The following is a 19,035-nucleotide window of genomic DNA, read 5'->3' on the forward strand; positions in this document are numbered from 1 at the left end:
GCCTGGAATTCACACCTTCCTACTCTGTGCCCCCTCCAGTCAGCACTCACACAGGGTTAATGGCTGCGTTGCACCATGTTATGCCGCGGTGTAACGCAGTCTATTAACGCTGCTATTAACCCTGTGTGACCAACTTTTTACTATTGATGATGCGTATGCAGCAATTGCCCAGAGTATAACAGTAAAAGTGTACATAAACAGTTTATGTGGCCATATCTACCTGCATATCTACCAGGCTTCTTCCGGATGAAGCCTGGTGCGAAACGTGCGTTGGGGTGAGGTGGAACGCTGTGCTGCTTGCAGGTAGATATGGCCACATAAACTGTTTATGTACACTTTTACTGTTCTACTCTGGGCATGCTTAGGCAGCTTAAGATGTACAGAATGAAATATGTTACTACTGTGACGCCCAGGAGACCGGGGTACCCAGCAGCGGACCAATGGGGTCTATCTCTTGAGGGGGATGTCACGGGTGGCTTGACCCGGTGCTGTGGCCTCAGGCAATGCACAGTGTAAGGGGTATCATGAGGGGACAGGCACTTACTTGATCAGCAGCAGGTTCTCCCAGCGGTGACGATCCCGATCCTGGATAGATGGCTATTGTCCAAATGAAAGACTGAGGCACTGAAACGTTTAACCAGTTTACTTTAACATAAAAGGATTTACAACCAGTCCTGTCACCGGAGTCTGTATGGGAACTCTGAGTTACTTTGACCCTGCCGGGGTCTTCGCCTCTTATTGTGCGCAATTTCTGTGTGGCCCTGCTGCTGTATGTGAACTGGCTGCCGGCCCAATCTGTCCCCTCCGGGTCCTGGTTCGACGGGCAACCCGAGTCCTTTTATCGGTTTACCCCCTCTGGGAGTACCGCTGAACTCTGTGTCTGTTGCTGCGTCCGGCCCTAGTGAAGCTGATATCACCTCACGTTTTTCCGGTTGCTGTATTATATATAATGAATACAGCCACGGATCCGGTATCCGTCTTTGCGCCTGTTCTGGGTAGTGATTAATGCTACCCGGTTCTCACAATGTCCTTTTTCTCTATCCCTCTTCTCCTCAGGCCGGTGATTTAGGCCTGGAAACCGTCATAGGGCTGTTAGAGATTCAGCTGTATGACCTCTCACTTTCAGCTCCTTAGCCCAACTGCCATTTCTTCTCTCAGACCAGAATGGATCAAGGGGAGTCTCTGGAGCTCCCCCTTCTGGCCGGAGGTGGCAGTGCAGTCTTGCTATTTTAGTATTTGTACTTACTGTCAGTAACTATTTTTGTGGCAAATACCCCTAGGGGTGCCACACTACGATACCATTACCATGCAAAGTGATATTCTGAAATGATGTACCGCACATAGCCTCCACCTTATGTTAGGGTGCTTGGGCATTTTTTATGCATTTTACTAAGTTTTGCAATAAAACCTTAATTAATATCATTCTGGATCTCTTCGTTATGGTTACCCTTTGGGCAACCAGGATTTGTGTGTGTATGTAAAGTGTATGGACCTCCTGCCTCTTCAGAGAGTTGCATGCATATTGGTGTACACGGCGCGTTTGTAGAGCACTTAGTCCATTTACACTGCATCATTGTCATCACGTGTTCTTAGTAGCGCTCACTTTCCGATGTTACTGTTGTCCGATAAACGAACAAAACGCTCAATTATCAGGAGAAATTGAGTTTCATTAGTTTCTCCAGAACACTGTCCTGTGTAAGCAGGATCTGCGCTGCCGAGCACAATGGTAGTCTATGTGCACTGCATGATCTAATACTTACTCTGCTTAAAGAGGCTCTCCAGTGAAAATAAGTTCTCACCTCTCCTGGCTAAGTGATAACTTAGATGGGTGTGGGTCAGACTTATTGCATTTGCAATGATTCCCAAAACGCCTTTATCCCTGTAGTCACCATTAGGGCTCGTTCACAGGGCCGTAGATTCTCTCATGTGAAGAAATTGGGCTGATTAACTGACACTTAGAGTTTGCTCCAAGTGACTCCTTCGTGTCGACCGATTCTCTCCTTTGAGGGAATCCTATCACAGGTGTGGAGGAGACTGATGTCTGGCTGCACACGGATGACATCAGAGTGCAGTCTTTCATACGCACTTATAGACTTGTATTGGTGCACATGGTCCTATTATCAGATGCACCCACAGCATGCTCTATTTTTCTCATGCTGAACTGTCATGAGAAAATAATCGCAGATCTGCACTGCCCCATAGTATAACACTAGGCCGAGTGCTATCTGATAAAACGGCAGCCGTGTTATACACCAGTGGGATAAAATTGCCCAATACTGCCGATCAGTGCAGGTCCCAGCAGTCACTCCCACCCAAACTGTAAATTATCACTTAATCGCGGGGGATATCTGCGTTGGGGTTCCTTTTTAATGTCTAGTATCGGTGATCATGCATGTACAGTAGCTCATTCCCACCGCCGCAGTCCTGCATGTACTGCAGCTCAGTCCCGCCTCCGTGATCCTGCATGTACAGGAGCTCAGTCCCGCCTCCGTGATCCTGCATGTACAGGAGCTCAGTCCCGCCTCCGTGATCCTGCATGTACAGGAGCTCAGTCCCGCCGCCGTGATCCTGCATGTACAGGAGCTCAGTCCCGCCGCCGTGATCCTGCATGTACAGGAGCTCGGTCCTGCCACCGTGGTCCTGCATGTACAGTAGCTCGGTCCCGCCGCCGTGATCCTGCATGTACAGGAGCTCAGTCCCACCACCGTGATCCTGCATGTACAGGAGCTCGGTCCCGCCGCCGTGATCCTGCATGTACAGGAGCTCGGTCCCGCCGCCGTGATCCTGCATGTACAGGAGCTCGGTCCCGCCACTGTGATCATGCATGTACAGTAGCTCAGTCCCGCCGCCGTGATCCTGCATGTACAGGAGCTCGGTCCCACCGCCGTGGCCTTGCATGTACAGTAGCTCGGTCCCACCGCCGTGGTCCTGCATGTACAGTAGCTCAGTCCCATCTTCGTGGTCCTGCATGTACAGTAATTCAGTCCCGCTGCGGTGGTCCTGCATGTACAGTAGCTGTCCCGCTGCGGTGGTCCTGCATGTACAGGAGCTCAGTCCCGCTGCGGTGGTCCTGCATGTACAGGAGCTCAGTTCCACCGCCATGATCTCCTAAACGATACACAAAATGATTCCTCCCATTGTGCCGGCTGGTAAGGATCGTCTCCCCAAATAAAGCATGTAGCAGCAATATGTAGGCACAAGATTTTCTGAAATGATTCCTGCTGAAAGCTTGTTTTCATTTACTTAGTATATAATATGGTAATATGACAATCCACGAGACCTCTGGACAGATGGTGAACATTGCCTTAGCCTGGTGAACCTCTAGAGAGTCCACCGCAGCTTGGTCCTACCACCCCTCCTGCTCTGTGAGGAGCAGACCCCAGTACGGAGGTCGCTGCGGTCTGTGGAGAAGATCACACGTTAGCTTTATTATTCAACAAGCAAAATCCATTTCATATGTGAAAAATATTATTTCCAGAACGACGTGTCAGATATGAGTTATCCTGATGTCCCGCTGTGGATGCTATTGACATCTCCTGGCAGTGGGGTCAAGGGCACCAATCTGCCATTTCTGCTGTCAGATCCCTCAGGCAGATAGGATTCCTCTTCTGATAATTGCTTTGTTTTCTCTCTACAGATAACAGGTTGCTTGAAAAGTCTGACCTTCAATCTGTGTTGGCTGAAAAGCTGCAGGCAGAGAAGTATGAGCAGGGCCGCCATGACATCAGGTACAACCAGGGACAAGTGCTGTAATAATACACCCGGGACACTGGTAATGGTGGTTATTAGTGACTAGATGGTGGCCCGAATCTAACGCATCGGGTATTCTAGAATATGCGTGCCCACGTAGTATATTGCCCAGCCCACATAGTATATTGCCCAGCGACAGAGTATACAGCACAGAGCCACGTAGTATAGAGACTTAAAATAAAAAGTAAACATATACTCACCTTTCGAAGGCCCGTTGAAGTCCTGCTATACTCACCATCCGCCGCCGTTCCCGCTCCTCGCGACGCTCCGGTGACCGCTCCATTGCAAGCGGCAGCTTTCGGTCCCAGGGCTGGTGTGAGCAGGACTTGTGATGACGTCATGGCAGGTCCTTGTCGCACACCAGCCCTGGAACCGGAAGCTGCCGCTTGCAATGGAGCGGTCACCGGAGCGTCGCGAGGAACGGGAAAGGCGGCGGTTGGTGAGTATAGCAAGTTGTTTTTTTGTTTTTTTTCTTTTAACATGACATATTTTTACTATTGATGCTGCATAGGCAGCATCAATAGTAAATAGTTGGGGATACACAGGGTTAATAGCAGCGGTAATGGAGTGCGTTACACCACGGCCCGTTACCGCTGCCATTAACCCTGTGTGAGCGGTGACTGGAGGGGATTATGGAGCGGGCGCCGGGCAGTGAGTGCAGGGGAGTAGGGGAGGGACTAATCGGACTGTGCTGGTCGCTGATTGGTCTCGGCAGCTGCCTGTCATGGCTGCCGCGACCAGTCAGCGACGCGGGATTTCCATTACGGAAGTTGAGGACAGACAGACGGAAGCACCCCTTAGACAAAATATATATATATATATATATATATATATATATATATATATATATATATATATATATATATATATAGGGAAAATAAGAGAAGTGACGTGCTATAACTAACCACAGATATTTACTATGCCCAGGCAACGCCGGGCTCTTCAGCTAGTATATATATATATATACTAGCTGAGGAGCCCGGCGTTGCCTGGGCATAGTAAATATCTGTGGTTAGTTATAGCACGTCACTTCTCTTATTTTCCCATCCCGCCTCTCATTTTCTCCCTCACATCTCTCATTTTCTCCCTCACTCCTCTCATTCCCCCCCCTAACACTTGTCATTTCAACCTCACATCTGTCATATTCTGATCACTCCATTATTTTTCCTCACTCCTCTCATTTTGCACTCACACCTTTTCATTTTCACCTCACACCTCTCATTTTCACCTCATCACCTCAGTATATACATGTTTGTCATCTCCCTTATATATAGTATACATCTGTATGTCATCTCCTGTATATAGTATATACCTGTATGTCATCTCCCCTGTATATATTATTTACCTGCTGTGTGTCATCTCCCCTATATATGGTATATACCTGAATGTCATCTCCTTCTATATATAGTATATACCTGTGTCATCTCCCCTGTATATAGTATATATCTGTGTGTCATCTCCTCCTGTATATAGTATATACCTGCATGTCATCTTCTATATATATAGCATATACCTGTGTCATCTCCTCCTGTATATAGTATATACCTGTAGGTCATCTGCTCCTGTATATAGTATATACCTGTGTCATCTCCTCCTGTATATAGTATATACCTGTATGTCATCTCCTCCTGTATATATATGTACCTGTATGTCATCTCCTCCTCTATATAGTATATACCTGTGTGTCATCTCTCCTGTATATAGTATATACCTGTGTGTCTTCTCCTGTATTAGACCTCGTTCACACGTTATTTGCTCAGTATTTTTACATCAGTATTTGTAAGCTAAATTGGCAGCCTGATAAATCCCCAGCCAGCAGGAAGCCCTCCCCCTGGCAGTATATATTAGCTCACACATACACATAATAGACAGGTCATGTGACTGACAGCTGCCGTATTTCCTTTATGGTACATTTGTTGTAGTTTGTCTGCTTAATCAGATTTTTATTTTTGAAGGATAAGACCAGACTTGTGTGTGTTTTAGGGCGAGTTTCGTTTGTCAAGTTGTGTGTGTTGAGTTGCGTGTGGCGACATGTATGTAGCGACTTTTGTGAGATGAGTTGTGTGTGGCAACATGCGTGTAGCAACTTTTTGTGTGTCGAGTTGCATGTGACAGGTTAGTGTAGCAACTTGTGTGCAGCAAGTTTTGCGCATGGCGAGTTTTGCACGTGGCGAGTTTTGTGTGGTGCCTTTTGAGTATGTGCAAGTTTTGTGTGAAGAAATTTTGCATGTGTTGCAACTTTTGTGCATGTGGCAATTTTTCCGCATGTGCAAGTTTTGCGTGTGGCGAGTTTTCCATGAGGTGAGTTTTGCACTTGTGGCAAGTTTTGCAAGAGCCTCGCATGTGGCGAGTTCTGCGCGTGGCGAGTTTTGAGCGGCGACTTTTGTGTTTCGACTTTTATGTGGCGAGGTTGGAGAATGTGTGGTGAAATGTGTGCTGAGGGTGATATGTGTTCAAGCACGTGGAAGTGTGTGGCGCATTTTGTGTGTGTGTTCCTATCCCCGTGTGTGGTGAGTATCCCATGTCGGGGCCCCACCTTAGCAACTGTACGGTATATACTCTTTGGCGCCATCGCTCTCACTCTTTACGTCCCCCTTGTTCACATCTGGCAGCTGTCAATTTGCCTCCAACACTTTTCCTTTCATTTTTTCCCATTATGTAGATAGGGGCAAAATTGTTTGGTGAATTGGAATGCGCGGGGTTAAAATTTCACCTCACATTATAGCCTATGACGCTCTCAGGGTCCAGACGTGTGACTGTGCAAAATTTTGTGGCTGTAGCTGCGACGGTGCAGATGCCAATCCCGGACATACATACACACATACACACATTCAGCTTTATATAGTAGAGATATATACGTATACACACACACACACACACACACACACACACACACACACACACACACACACACACACACACACACTTGTTGCTCGGGTGGTCTCCGAGTATTGGTGAGTGCTTGGAGGTTTAGTTCTTGTTGACGCAGCTGCATGATCTATGGCTGCTAGTGATTTATGGCTGCTAGACAGGCTGAATACATGTGAGGAATGCCTGTTTGTTAGGGAATCCCCACATGTATTCAGGCTGTCCAGCAGCTGTAAATCATGCAGCTGAGGCAACGAAAACTAATACTTTGAGCACTCACAAATACTCGGAAAACCACCTGAGCACCGAGTATACTCGCTCATCGCTAGTGGTTATCACAGGAGTGTTACTAGACACGTCTGCTCGGTCCAGTTGACCTTTCTCTTTTTTAATTGGTTGTCACAAATTAAATTCTTTCTTTTGCTCTGTCATCACTCACTAAGTAAACTGTTCATAATAGTTTATCTGCTACTATGAGATTATTATTATTATTATACATTTTTATAGCGCCATTTATTCCATGGCGCTTTACATGTGAATACGGGGCAAATACATTAAACATGAGCAGATAACAAGGCACACGAGTACATAAGGAGGGAGGACCCTGCCCGCGAGGGCTCAGTCTGCAGGGGGTGGGTGAGGATACACTAGGAGAGGGAAGAGCTGGCTGTGCGGCTGTTCAGTAGGTTGAGGATCACTGCAGGCTGTAGGCTTGTCGGAAGAGATGAGTCTTCAGGTTCTTTTTGAAGGTTTCTATGGTAGGCGCAAGTCTGATGTGTTGGGGTAGAGAGTTCCAGAGTATGGGGGAAGCACGGGAGAAGTCTTGGATGCGGTTATGGGAAGAAGAGATGAGAGGGGAGTAGAGAAGGAGGTCTTGGGAGGATCGGAGGTCGCGTGTAGGTAGGTACCGGGAGACCATGTCACAGATGTATGGAGGAGACAGGTTGTGGATGGCTTTGTATGTCAGTGTGAGGGTTTTGAACTGGAGTCTCTGGGCGATAGGAAGCCAGTGAAGGGCTTGACACAGGGGAGAGGCTGGGGAATAGCGGGGGGACAGGTGGATTAGTCGGGCAGCAGAGTGTAGGATGGATTGGAGTGGTGCCAGAGTGCTAGAGGGGAGTCCAGAGAGTAGGAGGTTGCAGTAGTCGAGGCGGGAGATGATAAGGGCATGCACTAGCGTTTTTGCAGTGTTGCGGTCAAGGAAAGCACGGATCCGGGAAATATTTTTTGAGTTTGAGACGACAGGAGGAGGCAAGGGCTTGGATATGTGGCTTGAAAGAGAGGGCAGAGTCGAGGATCACCCCGAGGCACCGGGCGTGTGGGACTGGGGATAGTGAGCAGCCATTGACATTGATGGATAGGTCTGGTGGAGGGGTAGAGTGAGATGGGGGAAAGATGATGAATTCTGTTTTGTCCATGTTCAGTTGTAGAAAGCGAGCAGAAAAGAAGGCTGAAATGGCAGACAGACAGTGCGGGATTATGGTAAGCAAGGAGGAGAGGTCAGGTCCGGAGAGGTAGATCTGCGTGTCATCAGCGTAGAGATGGTACTGCATACCGTGGGATTCTATGAGCTGTCCCAGGCCGAAAGTGTAGATGGAGAAGAGTAGGGGTCCTAGAACAGAGCCTTGAGGAACACCGACTGACAAGGGGCGAAGTGAGGAGGTGGTGTGGGGGAGGGAGACACTGAATGTTCGGTCTGTCAGATATGACGAGATCCAGGAAAGGGCCAAGTCTGTGATGCCAAGGGATGAGAGGATTTGTAGATTACATTAAATGTAGATTACATTAAATGCGGAGGCCATGGCTATACACATAACTTCCCTGTTCTTTGCCATAACAAAAATTATTGGATTGGGGTATTCCCTCTTTAGCATCATGAAGATGGAGGGGCTGCAGATCTGCGCTCCTTTCACAGGTCTATGAGGAAACTGCAGCCGTCCCCTGTACCTACTACTGAGGGCAAGTCTCCTGTGAAATGGAGAACTCGAGGGGGGGATGTGGCACTGCGACCTCTTCATTATTGCAGTTGTGGGCTTCTGTACCTTACATAAAATGTACATGATCTCTTGCCTGTATTTTAGTCCAGGCCCAGATGGTGTGCGACACGAGGCTATACTACAGGACATGGCTCAGATGAGGATAAAGCACCAGGAGGAGCTGACTGATCTTCATAAAAAGCGAGGAGAGGTAATTACTCTGCTGAACATGAGAACTTGTGGCCTGCCTTGCAGTGCTTTGGCTTGTGTGCTGACATTCTGGGCATATTCATGGTCTGAGTCTCCCCAGCACTGTACTCAGTTGTCTCCAGCAGACCCATAGACTTTAAATAGAGCTTCATTGGACGTGTTTGACCACTGCTCCAATCGGACACAGGAGCCCAATTCGGGAATCTTTGAGTCCAGTGTTCAGACTTCTAGGGAGCATCAACTTCTCAACTATCCCATAAGTTGTGATTGTGGGACAAGCCTTTTATAAGAAACCCGTCAGGTCCCCAAAGCTCCTCAAGATGCCGCCAGTGCACATTAGAGCGTCCCAACCCCACTTTTATTAGAATGTGTGCCAAAACTGTTGCTCTAAGCATAGCCCGGTGGGGTGTGCCTTTCCCGAGGCTAGTCCTGCATGGGATACTGTAGTCACTCCCTCCTGTGTGTGATCTCCTCCCCACTGGCTGACAGTGGGACCCGGCATCACTATGCCTCCCTGGGCATGCGCAGCCCACGGATAAGCCAGGAATAGACTTACTCATTGAAAGAAGGTGATGCCGTGCCCCCACTCGTTCAGCCAATGAGGCGGAGGCGAGGGCGCCATTACAGTATCTCATGCAGGGCTAGTCTCGGTGAATTGACGTCTTACTACACTTGTACTAGCCAATATATCGCTGTCGCTCACTAGATGCCAAAGTGATTTTGGCACACATTGTAATAAAACTCTTGGACCCCAAGGATATTTTGGGATGCAGGAATAACGTTCACTGGCTGCAGTTTGGGATACATGACCCCTTCCCTTTAACTTATTTATTCAGATTAATGGCTAGTATCTGGTAAATGTTGTGCATTTTGTGAAATGCAGGCTATTATTTGGTACCGTCCTTAAAAGTATTTGCTGTGTTCACCTGGAATTGGCTTTTTTTTTCATGGCCTGTGCTGCAAAGAAAAGGCATTTCCCCATGGTTCTGGTCCCATGTTGGCTCCGAGATGCCCAATGTATAAATAATAATCCGTGTTATCAGAATGTCCATTCAATAACAGTAGGATGGACTTGTGTAGCTTTAATAGTTCTGTGTAGCTGCAGGGAGAATGTGTTTTCCAAGCTGTGATTGTCGATCCATTTTCCACATGCTGTCAGTAAATGTCCATGTCCCTCCCTCTCAGCTCGCCCAGACCGTGATCGAACTAAACAATCAAATGCAGCAGAAGGACAGAGAAATCCAGGCCAACAAGGAAACGTGAGTAAAAGCCTTGTGCTCCTCGCCCTTGTTGTTTGCATGTTCCTTTGTTTTTTTCCTCTGTCCTTTTTTCCCTCTATATGTCCCATAGCATCCTGGAAGTGCCCTTTCTGTATCCTTATTCCAGTTGTCAGCAACACTGCATGCTAAAAGGAAAAACTTACAATACTTTAGATTGAAGGCACCAGACAAAGAGATGTGCAGGATGAGTTATGTGGGAAGTCCTCCTGCCGCCTATAATTATGGGTATGGTAGTGTTTTAAAAGGCATCAAAAGTGTGCTCTATTTTAAAGTTAACCTGTCATGTCAAAAAAAGCTCTATTAACCTCCATATATGGGGTTAATCTACAGATTATTTAGGTTCTAAAGGCGTGCGTCCGTCGCACTGAGAGCCTAGCTGCCGGGAGAAAATGAACTTTAATCCTCCAAGCCGCTTCCGGCTTTGTCACAGAGGAACGGCTACATAGTGCGTGGTGGCTGTAACCGCACCCTGGCACTGACTGACAGCTGCTTCTAGAGTGAGTCAGTGCTGATCCAGCTGTCAGTCAGTGCTGGGGGCGTGGCTACTGAGGCCACACCTCTGACTAAAATCCGGAGGTTAATTTCCTCCCAGCAGCGGGGCTTTCAGTGCAGCAGCTACACGGCTTTATTATATTAATAATCTGCGGATTAACCCCATCTCTGCATGGTAATAGCTGTTTGGGACATGACCGGTTCCCTTTTAGTCTTTACCATGGCCATCAATTTACCAGACTTCAAGTATCAGAAAATGCATGTTGTTAATAAAATGTGGGGGAAAAAAAAACTAATAAAATGTAATTTTCTATAGGAACAATTTTCCAAAGATTGGATAGTCGGACACAAGGGCAAAGAATCTTTCAATCAGGAGAGCGTCACCGCCAAATAAAGGCAGAGCGTGTGTAATCAGTGAAGTAGTTATTGCTAATAATTGTATCTGCCGTGGTCGGTGCTACAAGGTTTTCTTTTTTTATGCCTTAGCTGTTTTGGCACCAGGTGTTCCACTTTTTCATGGCGATCACATTTGCTGCTCCAATGTGTGAACACAGCCTTAAGTTTAATTCTTTGATAGAGAGGACCGCAAAAAAGAGGGTGATGGATTCCCTTTGGATACTTAAACTTGCCAACGTTGGTATCCACTGTCTTACAGGATTGAGGAATATCAGCGCACAATTAGTGAACTCCAGACAGAGTGTCAGGATTTACGCAATAAACTGCAGGATCTGGAGCGCGTCAACCAAACCCTGAAGGACGAGTACGACGCTTTGCAGATCACATTTAACGCCCTGGAAGAGAAGCTGCGGAAGACTACCGAGGATAACCAGGAGCTGGTGACTCGCTGGATGGCAGAGAAAGCCCTGGAGGCCAATCGGCTCAATGCTGAAAACGAGAAGGACTCAAAGTAAGATTTACTCACTTGTATCCACATTTTATCTACTTGTGACATGAATGCAGGAGTGATTATCACTTCTTAGCCCTACACACTAGCTTTTTACTTTTTACCCTCCTAACAAATAACCCTGGGGCAATGGCATGTATTTATCTGACTATACATGTATTAGAAAAATACTATCGGGGGTTTTAAACGCCTTATTATACCTTGCGTCCTTAGCGCTTTACCTTCAAATTAACCATTAAATATGCCGGTAAATAGACCATTAACTTTCCCTTAGTGTCTCTCACAGGGTTCTCAATGTTCCTGCTGCAAAAAATGTTGTGATTACTTAGCCAAAAAAAAACTAAGTGTTCTCTATTGTAGGTTTTCCATTTTTGGCCGCGTAGAGATATTTCGCTTTCCTAATGTGTTGGCTTATCTCTAGCATATGCTATCACATTCTGATCTATGGAAATATGACTATCCTCGAAATAAAAGCTACAGCCCCGATTCAGCACGGCTTCCTCTGCAGTTGGTGGCTAGGAGCGCAGCTCTGCAGGGGCAAATGGTATAAGACCTTCCCGAGCACAAAGTACTGTAACATGGTATTGCCATAAGGTGATAATAGCCTACTAACATTCTCGACATGTTTTATGTAGGGCGCCAGTGTAGGAATTTGTATTTAGATTACTGGCTTCCCCGTGTATGATAATTTAGTGATCTATACTGGAATTGACACTTTTTCAGGAGGCGGCAGGCCCGGCTACAGAAAGAGTTGGCTGAAGCAGCCAAGGAGCCCGTGTCAGTGGAGCAGTGAGTATTATTACTTTTCTTACCTATGTTACGGTACCACTAAGCAACAGGTTTTCCTTTTTCGCAACATCTGTCGTACATGTATAATCAACTCAATGCTGTGCGGTTGCTGGCTGTGTTCTACATCTGGCACCCAAGAGTGACTGCTCTGATCAGTGCTAGCTCCCATCATAGCAATTTAAAGGGAAGCGGTCATGAGGATATTACACCCCTAGCTTATGGCGTTGTGTGTACATTCCCTTTAATGCTTATGAAATCCTTACCTTGTACGTAGTATTTCTTTTGGACATTTTTAAAGAGTGCCAAAGTTGACTATATAGTTGCCAGTGCAGTGCTGCAGGCAGAGCGCTTACAGCCGTCCTGCCTCTCACTTTTACCACCTTCCTGCAGTCTTTGACAGGTCTCTCTCATCTTGGTGAATTATTTCCCTACTTGAGATTTTGCACATTGCCCGGGGTTGTTTCGCAAGGAGGGAAAGTGCATGTGCAGAAAGCGGAGACGAGTGACTTGTTGGTCAGAGACCGGAGGCCGTCAGCGGAGAAAAGTGAGAGAGACGGTAGATCTGTAAGTGCAGAGCTCAACTCGCAGTACTTGTGACTAAAACGTAAATGGTGGATTTCTCTAAAATTGCTAAAAAAAATCCTAAAGTCTAGGTAGGGACGTAATAAGCATTAAAGGGCCTTTACACACACGCCATTACTTGGGGGTGTAAACGCCTGATGACTGGCTCCCTCCTTTGGCTGTTCTTGACAGCTCTGCCAAAGGTCTGAAAATCAGATGCAAGAAAGCTGCAGCACAGTGCTGGCGGCATCGACGTGGGACTTGTATGCAGGTCAGGTGCACACAGGACATTGGAGAATGTGACTGATGGAGACCACAGGAGAGATCACAGTCCGTATCACAGCCGATCCAGGCACAGCCATGCTCATTATACCCAAGGCTGAATAACTGGTTTCTAAACTTTATGAAAAGCAGTAAATGATATGGTTTTGATTAGCTGATGGTGGGAAGAATACATACTACAATAAGACCTTTCGGTACATGTACTTAACTTAGCTGTAGTAGCAACTCAACATATCCAATTTTGCTCATTATAAAGCAATGTACAAAATCAATCACTATGCAGGACATGGCACAAATGTTTATTAAAATACACCTGTCACCAGGAATTTTGTTATGTAATCTATGAACAGTGTGATGTAGGGGCAGGGACCCTGATCCCTGTCACTTGCTGAGCTGCTTGCTGTAGGTTTGGTAAAAATCACTGGTTTATCTCCTGCAGACCTACCAGTTCTCTGACTGCTGAGCTATGTACAGTCCCTTCCACATCCCTGGTTGGCATCTTTCTGCCTATGCACAGTATACACAGAAAGCTACCAATCCATGGTGGAGGGCAGCATGTATGAGGTAATGGCTGTAGAATCTCACGCACAAATGTTTGACCCTGAAATGCTGGGGTATTTCAGAGAAAAACATACTTTAATAGCCGCCAGGGGCCGAGAAGCACAGGAGACATATCGGATAAATAATGAAGGTACTTGGTGCACAAATTGGCCAAACACCCAGTGACAAGGCGTACCTCTTGTAGTATATGCCTTCTGACTGAGCAGTCCTCCCGTCAGCCTAAGGTTAAATAGAGCTTGACCCTACCTGCCCATATACTTGTAGGGTTTTAGCCCGGCAGAGGCATCATTTTAGGTTTAGGGCCCCAACAAAGAGGTACGCCTTATCGCTGGCTATTGGGCTCACATGAATTTGCCAATTTGTGTACGATGTACCTTCATTATTTAACATGGTTTCTACAGCAGTGATGCACTTTCAATTTCATGTACTCAATGTTTACGTACTATAGCAGGGGTCCCCAACTCCAGTCCTCAAGGCCCACCAACATGTCATGTTTTCAGGATTTCCTTAGTCTTGCCCAGGTAATAATTGCATCACCTGTGCAATGCAAAGGAAATCCTGAAAACATGACCTGTTGGTGGGCCTTGAGGACTGGAGTTGGGGACCTCTGTACTATAGCATTTCAGAGTGCAGCTTTAATTAGCTACATATAGAGTGGCTCTCTCGACTTGCACCTTCTCACACTTGTCTTTAACTGTTTGGTATTGGCAGTCAGCTTTTTTTATTTATACTGTGTTTGTGTGTATGTATGAGTGTGTGTGTGTGTATGTATGAGTGTGTGTGTGTGTATGTATGAGTGTGTGTGTGTGTATGTATGAGTGTGTGTGTGTGTATGTATGAGTGTGTGTGTATGTATGAGTGTGTGTGTGTGTATGTATGAGTGTGTGTGTATGTATGAGTGTGTGTGTATGTATGAGTGTGTGTGTATGTATGAGTGTGTGTGTATGTATGAGTGTGTGTGTGTATGTATGAGTGTGTGTGTATGTATGAGTGTGTGTGTATGTATGAGTGTGTGTGTATGTATGAGTGTGTGTGTATGTATGAGTGTGTGTGTATGTATGAGTGTGTGTGTATGTATGAGTGTGTGTGTATGTATGAGTGTGTGTGTATGTATGAGTGTGTGTGTATGTATGAGTGTGTGTGTATGTATGAGTGTGTGTGTATGTATGAGTGTGTGTGTATGTATGAGTGTGTGTGTATGTATGAGTGTGTGTGTATGTATGAGTGTGTGTGTATGTATGAGTGTGTGTGTATGTATGAGTGTGTGTGTATGTATGAGTGTGTGTGTATGTATGAGTGTGTGTGTATGTATGAGTGTGTGTGTATGTATGAGTGTGTGTGTATGTGTGTGTGTATGTATGAGTGTGTGTGTATGTATGAGTGTGTGTGTATGTATGAGTGTGTGTGTATGTATGTGTGTGTGTGTATGTATGTGTGTGTGTGTATGTATGAGTGTGTGTGTATGTATGAGTGTGTGTGTGTATGTATGAGTGTGTGTGTGTATGTATGAGTGTGTGTGTGTTTGTGTGAGTGTGTGTATGTATGTATGTGTGTGTATGTGTGTGTGTATGTATGAGTGTGTGTGTGTATGTATGAGTGTGTGTATGTATGAGTGTGTGTGTATGTATGTGTGTGTGTGTATGTATGAGTGTGTGTGTATGTATGTATGTATGTGTGTTTGTGTGTGTGTGTGTATGTATGAGTGTGTGTGTATGTGTGTGTGTGTATGTATGAGTGTGTGTATGTATGTACGTGTGTGTGTGTATATGAGTGTATGTGTGTGCGCGTGTATGTATGTATGAGTGCGTGTGTGTATATCTCTATATATCTATTATATTTATATACATATACACACTTTTGAGACCTGAGGAAGCGCATGTAATAACGCAGATGCATTTTTAAAGGGAAAGTGTCCCCGCCCAAGCCCCCGCCCCCCCATCCCCCCCCCCCCCCCCCCTGGCGTTTGTAACTAAAAGAGCCACCTTGTGCTGCACTAATGCTGCATTCTGACAAGGTGGCTCTTTTAGTTCGGGTCCCTGGCACTGCTGCGATAATCGCTTTTGAAGTTTGTCCCTCACACCTGTGAAATTGTCACAGGGCAGGTCTTTCCCCCTAATCCTGATGCCTCACATCCGTCAATCATGGCCTCTGCGCGCCGGGTGCCGCCTCCCCTTCCTTCATTAGTGTCCCCGGCGCCTGCGCTGGAAGTTCAAAGGGCAGTGCAACTGCACATGCCCGAAAAAAAAAAAAAAAGAACCGTGCAGGCGCCGGGGACGCTAATGAAGGAAGAGGATCCGGCGCCCAGAGGCCATGAGTGACGGATGTGAGGCATCTGGATTAGGGGGAAAGACCTGCCCCCCGGACGATTTCACAGGTATTGCAGCAGTGCCAGGAACCCGAACGAAAAGAGCCACCTTGTCAGAATGCAGCATTAGTGCAGCACATGATGGCTCTTTTAGTTACAAACGCCTGAGGGGGGGTGACAGGTTCCCTTTAAGTGCCAGAGTTTCAGCACTAAAAAATGCATGAAAGAAACCTGATGCTTTAAATCTGCACCAAAAACACATAAAAGGGAGGAAAAAAGCACAATAGTCAGTGACTCGCTCTTGTGTATTTTGGTGTGGCCTTAGAATACAGTCAGTTTTTTTCCATTTTGCATTAATTCTACCTCTGTGTTGCATCCATGTTTTCCTCATACGTTTTTAAAAACTGAAGAGCTGTTTAATAATCTTTTTCTTATTAATGGACTCTTGGCAATGGATCAGTGATTAGTGGGGGAGAAACTGAAATGAAAGATATGTCTTCTGATTTTAATGGATCCCAATAGACTTTAATGCTTGAATGCTCGCAATCACAAAAAATGTTCCTCATCATGGAAACAGGCTATTTGTGCTTCGGGGCCTGTGGTCAGGTCTCTCCTTGGTTTCTGTGGCTTAGAGGAGGAAGATGACTATCTACAGTCTTGCCCTGGAGCACACGGGCATATGCTGAAAACTTCTAACACTGATTACACAAGACGGATTTCATCGCCCCAAATATTATTTTATTCTGTATAACGTCGCCGACCTGACACTGAGATTACTGTGCACAATCCTGCTGACAGGTTCCCTTTACATCTGCTGCTTTTTTCCACTTTCTGCTCTAACCCATTCACTTCATGCTTTCAGCTTTTTACACATCCCAATGTTCATCAGTCTGGGGGGATCTGGTTATTGTTAGGCTAACAGACCCCTGGTGTATATTTTCTCTGTGCATGATGTCTTGTGTTCTCCTCTCCTGCAGAGATGATGATATTGAAGTACTGAATGATCATGGGGACCCCTCGGGGGATGCCTCTGCCCCGCCAGCATCTGTGCGAATGACAAAGTAAGTTAGTTTTATGTTAATTTCTGTGTGTAAATATATATAATATATGACCAATGCCATGAAATTCCTTGACTCCATGAGCTCTTCTACTCCAGCATTTGTGTCCAGCACACTAGTGTCATGTAATGGGGGATTTTAGGAAGACAACAATGTGTGCAGAGAGGAACAAGCTGGAATATTCTATCATTTATTAAATAATGTTGTGTTGACAGTTTATTTTTTTACTTCATAAAATTTTACCGGTGACTTTTATTCGATAAGCCTAAAATTTCTCATTCCCCGATGCTGGATTAAAGGAAGCTTCTAGACTCCGTCTTTTGTGTATTAACCCTGCTTGTCCTACTAACCAGGGCTGTGGAGTCGGTAAGCCAAACGTCCAACTCCTCAATTTCCATGACACAGACTCCGACTCCACAGCCCTGCTACTAACAGACACTTTATTAAGCACAATGTCTTGTTCATGTTTTACACGAACGCCGCCATCTTGTGTCTAAGTGCCACCGTAGATCTTATTCACAGGGACTTCAAAACGAAGGAGCTGGAAAAATGTTCCTTGCTGCATTTTAACATTGGGTTGGAGAAGAATTTTTAGGACTATTCGGACATAATAGTCAAAATTCTGCTAACATTCACTGACACCTCCTCGCCGTGCAGCCCCTGCTCCTGAGCGGACAGCTTCTCTGGGATCTGTACAGCTGTCAGTTTGTGGGCTTGGAACTGTGAGCCGTGGTGTCATGTCACCCTGGCCTGGCTCACAAGGTTTCAGAAGAGGTCTGAGCTCATGGACCCAACCAATGTCACATGCTTTAGATTTCACTTTTAAACTTCGCGCAAAAGGTAAAGATTTGCTGGTTTTGGCAGGCTTGGCAGTCTGATGTGTTTGCAGGTAGCCTGATTGCCTACAAATATTTTATATAGACTGAGGAAAGGCTGATTGACTTGCTGAGTTTCAATACGTCCTATCCAGGACCCCACATAAAATAAAACCCGTGAATACTCTCCTCCTGCATCGGTGCTAGGACGGCACCATTGTTCCTGGCGGAAGTGACCTTTTTGTGTCGCGTGCCAGCTGTATTTTTGTCTGCAGCTCAGCCATAGTCCGTCAGGACGGACATTCACTCTCATAAAGTAGTAAAGGCTACAGCTGATGAGCTGCCACTCATTTACTGCTACACCGGCACGTGGAACAACGTCGCGCCCACCAGGACCAGCCACATCGACATCGTTGGAGCAGCAGAGTATTCACGGTTTTTCTTTCGCAGTTTTGATATTCCAATTAGTTAAGCTGGGGTTAATAGTGTGCAATGTCTTGATAAAAAAAAAAAAAAACACCCTTTAAATTCTTTTAGCAAGAACGCCACCGGTGTGATGGGTCTCCCAGTTCTCCCAGTCCAGCTCATTAATTGTCATAAGCAGTAATAATACAGACACCATTGACCTAGACGGGGTTGTACCTACATAAAGGTACCGTCACACATAGCGACGCTGCAGCGATACCGACAACGATCCGGATCGCTGCAGCGTCGCTGTTTGGTCGCTGGAGAGCTGTCACACAGACCGCTCTCCAGCGACCAACGATCCCGAGGTCCCCGGTAACCAGGGTAAACATCGGGTAACTAAGCGCAGGGCCGCGCTTAGTAACCCGATGTTTACCCTGGTTACCATCCTAAAAAGTAAAAAAAACAAACGCTACATACTTACCTTCCGCTGTCTGTCCTCGGCGCTGTGCTTCTCTGGTCTGGCTGTGAGCGCCGGGCAGCCAGAAAGCAGAGCGGTGACGTCACCTCTCTGCTTTCCGGCTGCCTGCCGCTCACAGCCAGACCAGAGAAGCAGAGCACTGAGGACAGAGCGATAGGTAAGTATGTAGCGTTTGTTTTTTTTTTACTTTAACGATGGTAACCAGGGTAAACATCGGGTTACTAAGCGCGGCCCTGCGCTTAGTTACCCGATGTTTACCCTGGTTACCGGGGACCTCGGGATCGTTGGTCGCTGGAGA

The 19,035-nt window shown here is 46.3% G+C and overlaps 1 protein-coding gene across 5 annotated transcripts in view; it reads left to right on the top strand.

Moving 5' to 3' along the window:
- Positions 1-19,035, top strand: part of ATG16L1 (autophagy related 16 like 1) — a 90,205-nt gene that overhangs the window by 14,356 nt on the left and 56,814 nt on the right. For 3 of the 5 annotated variants that reach the window (XM_069727769.1, XM_069727770.1, XM_069727774.1), the window contains exons 2-7: positions 3,638-3,728; positions 8,700-8,805; positions 9,990-10,063; positions 11,232-11,483; positions 12,204-12,269; positions 16,956-17,039. In XM_069727769.1, the coding sequence (XP_069583870.1) occupies positions 3,638-3,728; positions 8,700-8,805; positions 9,990-10,063; positions 11,232-11,483; positions 12,204-12,269; positions 16,956-17,039 (673 nt within the window). The remainder of the gene's footprint in view (positions 1-3,637; positions 3,729-8,699; positions 8,806-9,989; positions 10,064-11,231; positions 11,484-12,203; positions 12,270-16,955; positions 17,040-19,035) is intronic. The other 2 variants (XM_069727771.1, XM_069727773.1) reach the window with 1 other exon arrangement.

Source organism: Ranitomeya imitator, chromosome 5 (assembly GCF_032444005.1).
Source record: "Ranitomeya imitator isolate aRanImi1 chromosome 5, aRanImi1.pri, whole genome shotgun sequence".
Taxonomy (NCBI): Eukaryota; Metazoa; Chordata; class Amphibia; order Anura; family Dendrobatidae; genus Ranitomeya; species Ranitomeya imitator.